We start from the raw sequence: 10,317 nt of genomic DNA, 5'->3' as shown, positions 1-10,317 counted from the left end.
TTTTCTTTTTTCTTTTCTTTTTTCCTTCTTTTCCTCGTTCGATGAATTTGTTTGCAAATATGTGAACTTTTTCTTTTTTTCAAATTGATGAACTTCTTTTGAAATTCGAGGAACTTTTTTTCAAATCGATGAACTTTTTTGAATTTTGATGATTTTTTCAAAATCAATATAACTTTTCCAAATTGGATGAACTTTTTCCAAAAAACCAATGAACTTTTTCCAAAGAGTTGACCTTTTTTCAAAATCAGTGAACTTTTTAAAAAAACGTTGAAATTTTTTCAAAATCGGCAAACTTTTTTCAATTTTCAATGAATTGTTTTTTGGTTTGATAAACTTTTTTGAGAATTGTTGAACCGTTTCTCAAATTGATGAACCTTTTTAAAAGTTTGTGAACTTTTTTCCAAAATCCATAAATATTTTTTAATTCACAATTTTCTTTTTTTTCCTTTTTCCTGTTTTTCCATATTTTTTCTGTTCTTTCACATTTTTTAATGGTCAACCGCATTTTACATGGACCGGCCCACAAGGAGGGGCGATTCCCCAAGTGGCGCTTAAGGTGCCACATAGGAGCTCCCAAACTGCAGATGGGAGTAAAAGATATGCAACTACGAGACGAGTCTGAGAGCATACCTACAATCCAACCGAAGCGCAGAAATTTTCTTCAAAACCTGTATATCCTGTGTTACAAACATATACACGTAAACCATCGTCCAAAACATGTGACAACATATTTATCTGTACCATATATATTTACAGGAGAAGTCTCTTTCTTTTTGTTATTTTCCATGTGTTTTTTTGTATTTTGTTTCTAAAGGTGAACAAAAACATAAGCTGTCTACCTAAGCTAACCCTTGAAAAAGAATCAGATAGATATATTTCCTTTGCCTATCATTCATTGCCTTTCCCTTCACTACGGTCAATTCTTCACCATAGCACTCCAACCCTGTCCGAACAAAACCAAACCACAAGTCACCATCATCTGCATTCATTCCTCAACTGAGTTACTGCGTTAGAGCTTTGATCCACCGAGCGAATCGTGCCAATTCTTCTTCTGTTGCTTCAGCCTTGGCGAATGGCAGCACTGTGCGGCTGCAGCTTCTTCTTGAGATTGATTTTCCTTTGTTCTAGCTGTGGAGCCTTTGTGCTGCGGCGAAAATTATATGGAGATGTCACCAGGACAAATTCTTTAGCATTAGTAGCAAAGCATGCCTCCATTAGCCACCCACTGAGCAAAGCGGTCAGAATAGTCGCGCGAGTCTGAGAGCTGGCTGCTTGAGCGGGACAGGTCATCCCTTCCCTGTTAACAAGGGGGTTAAGTTTTAAACACTGATAAATATATACAGCAGAACTAGATTAAATCTGAATGGTATAAAGTTCTGATCATGGAAAACCAATGTCTAAGGTTAAACTCAGTGGGATGTACTGTCATAGATCCTAATGGACCTAACTAAGTTTCACAGTGAAGAGGTTATAAAGACAAGCTGACCTCATCATTGTGTCCTGGCTCACTGTAAGTAGTAGTAGATCCAACACTGATACCATCCAATGGTGAGTGAATGAGTGATGACCTGTAAATGGTAGTTTCAAGAATCTTATTTAATTTTAGCCATCACAATGGTTGGAGTAGTATCACATTATCAGCCTTAGTACAAGATCAAGGGGATGTGAATGTAACGAATGTGAAAAAAATATAAACCGGCAACAGTATATGGTACCTCTCAAAAGCTTCTTCATCACAAGAATTTCCTGAAGACGATAACAAATCAAGATCGAGAAAATTTGAAGAATGCAACTCCGGATAACCTAATCTTTTCAGGTAACTCTGCCGTTCCTCCGAAATGGAGTGTCTTCCAGGCATCGTGCTATATTTTGTACTGAACATAACAAAATAAGAAGTCATACCGCACTCATGGACAAGCTGAAGTCATCCAGGGTCCAATTTAGGATTTCTCCACAAAATATTAAAAAGATCGAACAAGGTTTAACATACCTGGGGCATGGGTTTGTTTCACACATATAGATCTCTGGTGCAGAATCAGTAGGCTCTCTAATATCATCCAGCTGTTGCACAGGCAGTAATTCTGAGTTTGCAGTGTTGTTTTCGCCGACATTACGGTCAGACACAGGTGCACTGTTTTCACATAGAATATTTCCATCCGAGAGCGACCTCTTTATGAATCTGCTGATATGAAATGTGTCATTTACTAATATATACAGGTAAAATTGATTGAAGAACAACGACAAACTGAATCTAGATTATTTTAGTAATCCATCATTATGTAAGAACTGAACATCAAGTTAGGTTCTTTGGTATCATATTTTATTAATGGTCACCAGAATTTACTGTGTTGGAACATCCAAACGTAACTATCGGTAATGAAACATACATGTAAAAACGCCTAATTCTTGTAAATCCAAGGTATCAGAGCCCTATGAACTTGCAGCTCCAGAAACAAGTTTGGTATTTCTTGATTGGTGAAAAACTGACAACTTCACGTATTACATGGACCAGGTAGAACAACAATCACATTTTTGTTAAGAGATAGTTGTACTGTAGTAGGACTCGTATTGGCCTTAAGCCCATGGAATGAGGGAATGGATCAAGTTACAATATCTAACAATATCTGATTAAAGTCAAGAAAAGTATCCAAGTAAAAGCTAATGGTGTACAGAGTATGTTGGAGACCAGCTCATCAAGCAATGTTGTTGTTAATGGAAGAGTTTATGTCAGCACCTTCCAGTTTCTTCACTTAAAGTTCCTTGCCGGCCGATATTGTAATGCTGATCTGAGTCCAACTTCCACAGAGGTGGTTTCCCTTGTTGAGGCTGAAAATGACCCAAGAACCTGTGTTTCAAAAAAAACACAACAGATAAATCTTGTGTGGAATATTAGACAAATGTCGGCATTTTCCAATTTCCATTGGTTTTGTCAGTACGATATTTTTGCAGACATGAAGAAGCTTACACATTTATAGCATCCTGCTTCTCAGGATCTGTGTACGCGTTATTATAGTAACGCTGAAGGGTTCGAAGAAACTCCTGGGATTGGGTTGCTGCCTTCCACTGCCCTCTTTGCTCACAAAAGATCTGTGCCATGTTACAATGGAAAAGTTAGACTGATCATTCAAAATACAAAGTTGGATTTGTGTTGACTACTGAACACTGCCTACCAACAAGACTCAAATCATTCTGAAATAAAGATGTTCAAGATTACAACAGCAAACACTTAAAATGAGAATCAACTATAGGGTATTTCTCAAAAACTATAATCAGTAAGAAATGCCTGTTATTTTAGTCACAAAAATTTCAGATGCAAACACTAAAGATAAATTTTCATAAATACACTCAACATGCTTGGGTGACAGATGTCCTCGCCTTATTAACAACCTCTACTGCTAAACTTCTTTCCAAAGGGCAAAGCCGTGTGTATCAATCGATTTAGGAAGTTCATTTAATCATACATAGGAAGACCTGTGAGAGCGAAGGTTTCATACTAGGTACCAACTGTCCTGATACGCCTGACCTTTGCTAAAATGACAAGCATGACAGACCTGACCCATGATGGTAGCTAGCAACTGCTCTTTCAGAGTCCTATTTTCAGGTGACAGGTTGCCTTAATGTTTATATTTGACTTAAATATGTGGCTACATAGCCAAACACAACAGGAAAAGGAAAACAAATGCATAAATCAAATGATTGAAAAAGGGAAGAGTGGTGCGGCAATTAGAAGTTTAGAACTACTCCAGAGGTGGTAAAGAATACGTTAAAACAGTAGTACACAACTGCACACCTTTCAGAGTATGCACCCTAAATTTTAGTTCTATAAAGCGCCCCATTTCAAGAGTTGTGTTATGCAGATTATGTTCCTCGGGATTCACAGATATAACAAGATGCTAACCTTGTTGTGAGCAGCAGAACCACCGTACTGGATGGCTAATGTATCGCCCATCCTTTCATAGAAGTCCATCAGATCATCGGCCAAAGGATCATGCAGATCAATTTTAGGTTCTTCAGTGAGCTTCAACACATGAAGTTGACGCCCTAAAGCAGCTAACCCGTATGCAAACTGTGCGACATTTGTGCGGTCTAAGCAGTCTATGCAGTTTGTCCTGAGGACACCCTTCTGCAGTAGAAGAGGTACCATTGTAGCTGCGCAGAAATCATCATTTCTTTTGATGTCAGATGACCCTTGTCCACTGCAAAACATGTAAAATATAACCATTAGTACTGCCAGCAGGTAGTCCATTACTTGCACATTAAGTTCATTTGTTTCCTTTGGGTTAGTAGTTTCCAGTTTATCTGTACTAGAGTACATATTTGTTTTAGATACGCGTGTCAAATCCAATTCCGATAGGAAGGGTGTGGCAGCTATCTTTGAGTTTAAGCAATGGAATAGCAAAGTCCTCTAGTAAACAAGTCCCTGCCAATCATCTCTTATCTGGCCAGCTGTAATAGATCCATTCCTCTCCAAATAAGTGCTCTCCTTTCACCTGGCCACGTTCTACTCTCATGCGGATCTTTACCCCTATTGTGAACTAACACTGACCACATATATTATGAAAGACTATTTTAATATAAATAACATTGGATAGTTTCTTCTGTGTCAAATCTATACATCAGTGTAGATATATGGTTAAAGATTAAGAAAATATTATACTCCCTCCGATCCAAATTAATTGTCGCTGCTTTAGTACTCCAGCAAATATTATACTCCCTCCGATCCAAATTAATTGTCGCTGCTTTAGTACAACTTACTAAAGCAGCGACTATTAATTTGGATCAGAGGAAGTACTTTATTTGCTGGAGGAGCTCATTTCATGGATTTGCTAAGTCGAAGTTATCGATTCTTAAGCAATTGCAAGTTCCTAAGTAGGTATACAAGTTACCTTGAAGCATCCAAAGGTTTTGATGATGTAGTTATCTCGCAATGGAGGAGGTCCGTTAGTTCCAACACATCTGATGCTACCTTGTTTAACAGCCCGAGCACATTGGTGCCTTTCCTGCAGATGGCATGTAGATTAATATCATTAGTGCGTACTTCACGCATAACCAACAGGTTCTTACAGGGGCAAGCTCAGATAGATATCCTCTTGGAATACAATAGATTACCTTCGAGAAAGTTTACTCAGATCCATGTGTAAAAACTTAAGGCGTTCGTCATTTGGTAACCCCTTATTTATGTAATGGATAGCCTTTGCAAATTCTGCACGGAGCAAAGATTCACGAGGCTTCTTCTCACGAGTCTGAGAGATATACAAGCAATCCAAAAGGGAGTATTCAGAAAGGATACCAAAAGGCTATCAAGCTGACCATTAAATCAATACATGTAAATTACGTTAGACAATTACACTCACCTTGATTAAGTTTAAGATGACTATAGGATTCCCATATCTAAGAACAAGGTTTTCAAAATGAAGGCGGGTGGCCTTGTAGTCCACATCTGATTTTACTGCAGGTAGCAAGGATTATCAGAGAAGTCTACAGATCTGCAAATTCATAACAGACTAACGGTACAGAACTTACACGTGATTTCTGGCCTAATATTAAGTCTTGAAGTTTCCTGAAACCAGACAAGAGGTATGGATCCTCTATGTTGTACAACAGAAGTTATTTGACTTGGGATGTCATCAGGTGTATCTTCAAAAACAATCTGTTCAGTCTCAACGTCATTGGCAACCCTACCCTTTTCATTAACACCTCGTTTCATGAATCTATATTTCAAAATAATAAAAATACATACATTTGTGAGATAAATATAAAGGTGAGCTTTGACTAAAGAAAAGCTCAAAAGCTTGTAACGCGAACCTGGTTCCAGCAAAATGACGCGAGCGTCTTGCTATAAGTGTCAACCAGAAATCCTTCCCAGATACTGCCAGCTTCGACTGAACACACGAATATATATAACTATTAGCTTCTCTTTGTATAGTATATGAACAGACCAAACACACTATAGCATGCAAGCCTTGCAAAGAGAAAAACACTGCTAGCATAAGGACATTTCAATCTGAATAGAAAAAATAAGTTACTACTACTCCCTCCGTCTCAGTTTACAGGGCATGCGCGTAGTTTTAGGTTGACAATTTAACTAGCTAAATATGCATCATATGTGATGAAAAATATATGTTTAGAAACTAGATCCGCCTAAAAATCGAATGATATACTTTTTGTGACATATAATGCATATTTAGTTAGTCAAATCAATCACCTAGAACCACGTGCATGCCCTGTAAACTAAGACGGGGGAGTATGAGTTCTGAATTACACTCATAAATATCATAAATACTGGCATAATGAGGTCTTGCACAAGGAACAAGGGATTGTGCTCAATGCTTCCTAACAGACATTTAAGGTATAAATAGCAATTCAACGATGACTGTACAATACTACTATGCACCAGGAACATACAAAAGATGGAAACTGAAAAAAGCAGGAACAGTCTGCTGACACTTACAAGCAAATGTTTCGACTCGAGAAAGCCGCAAGCAGCTCAAACTGAAAAATTTCAGCAGGTTATACAAAGCCATGCGTTTGCAAACCCTTTATTTCAAGCATTCACTACATGTCAAGTCATTAAATGTCCAGTAAAACGCATAAGTTAGTACGATGGTATTGAGTTAGCAGGAGCCCTTGTGATCTTCCATGATGAATAGATGATACCAGTAAGATCAATAATTGAAGATGATGATGGAAATAAAAAATAATGTAACGCAAGAAGACTTTGTCTGTCACAGAAGAATATACCTGTTTAAAAAATCCATGGACCAAGGCCACGGTCCAATCGGTATTCTTGAGATGGTTCCGCATTGCTCGTGTCAAAAATTCATTCCATACAAACATTGTTTCATAAACAACATGTCCAGTATTTTTGTCATTTATGTTCTTCTGAAGACTGCGCATGATGTTGTAAGAGTAGCTGAAGAAGAAGTCCTTCGTAAGATCGACCGAGCAAAGGAGTCGTTTATATCTACAAAATGTGGGCAATAAAAACATTAATATGTGCAGACAATAACAATCAAAAGAACATTAGCAAGAATATATTTAAAGTACATTTATAATAGTACAAGTATAATACCATGGGAGCAAAGAAATTCAAAACAATTCTATATACCTCTGACCACCCATACACAAATCTCAGTACTGCAAGAATGGTCATGATGTACCGACCATATAAGCTGGATGATATTGTTATCAACAAGCAGATTTTATACTTATAGACAAAATAACATTAAATGCGCCAAAAGAAATATTACACCGTTGGTGGGCCAAATGGAACTGCCTGTGTTCAACTACGACTATGAATACACACCGGAAAGCTTATCTGAGAATAATGCAGTATAAAACTGTACCATAAAATAAAATAGATGCCACCACCAACAATGCAAATTGTCTTATCACAATGAAGCACCAAAATGAACTGGAATATTTGGAAAAGAATGGGGCCTAAAGTAACATAAATGAATAGCAGATCAATATCCAAGACTCCAAATACAAAAGGAAGCAAGCTGGTGATTTTGATATTGTTAAGCACCAGCGATGAATTACAACAGGCAATACACAATATTTACATAATGAAACAATGGAAGACCTGTTCTCATCCCTAGAATTAGCCACATTGGGGCAGACTATAGGACATGGAATTGCGATCATTTCGCTCTTGCCAATTGAATAAATATCATGGCCACAGATTGTGCCAACTTTTCGTCTCCTGGTAATTACAACCATGTAGTAAGGACCAAGAAACTTCATAAAACCTGAAGAAGCAAATAAGTGGTAAACGTTATTATTTGAACAGCTAAAATGATTTGATTGATATACTCTATGAATATCAGTTCACGTTGAAATACCAATTATTCCATAGCATTTTGTGACAAATTTCAGCCCACCGGTCAACCTATTTCCCTCGTGAATCCGCCATAGTAGTTCTTGGCATTCATTCTCTGTGTAACTAGTAGGATCCTCCTGGATACCCAAATCAGTAGACTCCAACCGGTCAATCTTTAGCACCCTCCAAAGAGTCCTGCTCTTGTCTCTTCCGACAAGATAAAATTTCTGCACCAAAATATCACAAAAATATTTAGCACGGCAGAAGTTGAGCTAGAATGCATGAGAACTTTTGACATCAAGCCTCACTTCTAGTAAATCAAAGAAACGCTACTCGAAGGACGATAATTACATAGCTTCTATTGTGCTGTCCTAACGACGAATAGCAAAATCTTAGCTTCTGAATCATGAATATCTGAGGATCATTACGCATATTCGCAAGGTCAGCTGTAAGCCAGAAAGTTCAACTGTTTGCATAAGCATGGTATCCCCAAGCAGAAGGCAAACACCACAACATTACATCATCATTAAACAAGATCGTCCAGCACATGTTTAATCTGCATGACACAATTGCAGGGAGCAGCAAAAAGGGACAGCGTTTTCCCTCCTCTGCAAAAGAAACAAAAAGAAGGATCTCCCCTCACCTTTTTGCAGCCTTTTGCTCTCTCCTAGTATAATCAAATCGGACCGAACCAATGATAAATTAGATCCGCCCCACAGTGCAAGCATTAAATCATCCAATAATTCAATCAACCATGAACAAACAAACAAACAAACAAACAAACACAGGCCCCCATTTTTATGACAGAAACACACGAGGTTAACTGACACAAAGATTGACATGCCCAAGGAACCTACGGACGCAATCCAGTTCGAGGCAAACCGAATCAGGAGAACAGGTAAACAAATTTTGCAAGAGATGCTCACCGATCTGGTTTCGTAGAGCCGGAACTTCTGGAGGAATTTGCCGCCTCTCATGGCCTCCATCGGGTCAGATATTCAGATCAACACGCAGGCAGCAGACAAGAGGGCCAGAACGAATCCGAGCCTGAGAAATTCAGAAAGACAAACGGAGACTCCGCGTGGTTCAGCTAGCTCCTCTTCGGCTGCTTCAAGTAGAGCATCTTGGTCTCGCGCGAGAATGCTCCAGGGCGACACGAGACCCAATCAAGGAGCCCGCCCCTGGGATCAAGAACGGGCCGGCGGCGACCGGACGGATCGAAATGGATCCAATTCACACCTCAACAGCGGGAAATTCTCCAGAAAACACACGCACCTTCGGATCAAGAACGCGTGGGGAAGGAGGAAGAAATCGACGCGGGAATCAAGAGGCCGATTCAGGGGAGCAGGGGGGGATTTTCAGGCGGAGAGGGGCCGCCTCCGCGGGAGAGATGGATGGGTCATAAATAGGAGGGGACTAAATTTCCGGAGCAGAAAGGATGGATTTTTTCCGAGGGCAACGCGGGGGGAGGAAGACGAGAGCCACAAGGAGGGGAGGCTGGCTGGCTGGCTGGCTGGCGACGACGACGCCGTCGTCCACAAAAACACCACGCAAACGCAACGCCAGGCGAGAGTGGCAAGCCGCAAATGCTACCGGACTAATCATTGCGGCAGCGGCATCTTTTTTGGCCCGATTTATTGTGCTCTTTTCAGAAAGAGAAAAAAACAAGCGTGCTCCTTTACTGTACTGTTCCCTCCGTTTCAAAATAAACGTAGTAAATTTAATACTCCCTCCGTTTTTAAATATAAAATCTTTTAGAAATTTTACTATATGCTACTGTAGATACGCAGCAAAATGAATGAATTTATGCTCTAAAATATGACTACATACATTCGTACGTAGTCCATAATGAAATCTTTAAAAGATTTCATATTTAAAAACAAAGGAAGAAGTAAGCTAGTATAGTTTTATACTAGATCGTCGACATTTATTTTACGAGGGGGGAGCAGAAGGAAAGAGAAACTTTAGGTTTGGGTTTGGTTTGTACAAGAGGAAACTGGTAAATGGCCTCTTTTTGGTTGGAGCAGGACGAATTTTACCGTGGAGAATTTAACCACTGGCTGTAAATAAATTGATTGATGGAGGGCAATTTAGGAAGCCATTAAGATGGGCTTTTTGATGGGTGTGTGTGTTTGTTTAACAATGTGTGGTTCATTCAGGGAAAGATGATAACAACATTCTCAAAAGAAAAGTAGTAGAGCTGAAACAATAAAACGTTGATTAGGTATTCCATAATCAATGTCAATGGCAGCTACCTGGCGCATAGGAATAGTTTAGGCCCTAGCGCAAGGCATCCCATATGGAATACTTAATGCAGTGCTTATTCATCAATCTTGGTATGCAAGGTGCGACTTTCTCAACTAGGAAGGGGTCAAGGGGGTTGAGAGGGGAGATAATAATCTCAACATGAGTTTGTGTGTGGCTCTCCTTTTCAAAACATAGGAAACTCACATATTTTGAGTGTCGAGAAAAGGTTGATTAATTGCCAGTTGTGT

General features: G+C 39.2%; 1 protein-coding gene across 1 annotated transcript; it reads right to left on the bottom strand.

The window, feature by feature from the left end:
• Positions 1 to 706: 706 nt before the first annotated feature.
• On the bottom strand, positions 707 to 9,384 carry LOC123449625 (phosphoinositide phosphatase SAC2-like). Its single transcript, XM_045126906.1, has 16 exons — positions 8,749 to 9,384; positions 7,845 to 8,049; positions 7,586 to 7,751; positions 6,742 to 6,964; positions 5,806 to 5,882; positions 5,524 to 5,711; positions 5,355 to 5,449; positions 5,110 to 5,243; positions 4,887 to 5,000; positions 3,899 to 4,196; positions 2,966 to 3,087; positions 2,735 to 2,845; positions 1,991 to 2,179; positions 1,716 to 1,874; positions 1,487 to 1,568; positions 707 to 1,297 (listed from the first exon to the last, which is right to left on the bottom strand). Exons 1-16 carry the CDS (start codon positions 8,806 to 8,808, stop codon positions 1,193 to 1,195), a joined length of 2,328 nt encoding a protein of 775 aa, XP_044982841.1. The 5' UTR covers positions 8,809 to 9,384; the 3' UTR covers positions 707 to 1,192.
• Between the last annotated feature and the right edge of the window lie 933 nt (positions 9,385 to 10,317).

The sequence above is a fragment of the Hordeum vulgare genome, chromosome 4H (genome assembly GCF_904849725.1).
Source record: "Hordeum vulgare subsp. vulgare chromosome 4H, MorexV3_pseudomolecules_assembly, whole genome shotgun sequence".
Lineage (NCBI taxonomy): Eukaryota > Viridiplantae > Streptophyta > Magnoliopsida > Poales > Poaceae > Hordeum > Hordeum vulgare.
This window is presented reverse-complemented; position numbering and strand designations above follow the sequence as displayed.

Bases quoted from the DNA above. Each gene is read 5' to 3' on its own strand.
- LOC123449625 (XM_045126906.1), bottom strand. From the start codon at position 8,808: ATGGAGGCCATGAGAGGCGGCAAATTCCTCCAGAAGTTCCGGCTCTAC. The intron at 5,450-5,523 runs GTAAGTTCTGTA...TGCTACCTGCAG, and splicing joins TATTAGGCCAGAAATCACGT to TAAAATCAGATGTGGACTAC. The intron at 5,001-5,109 runs GTAATCTATTGT...TGCCATCTGCAG, and splicing joins CTGAGTAAACTTTCTCGAAG to GAAAGGCACCAATGTGCTCG.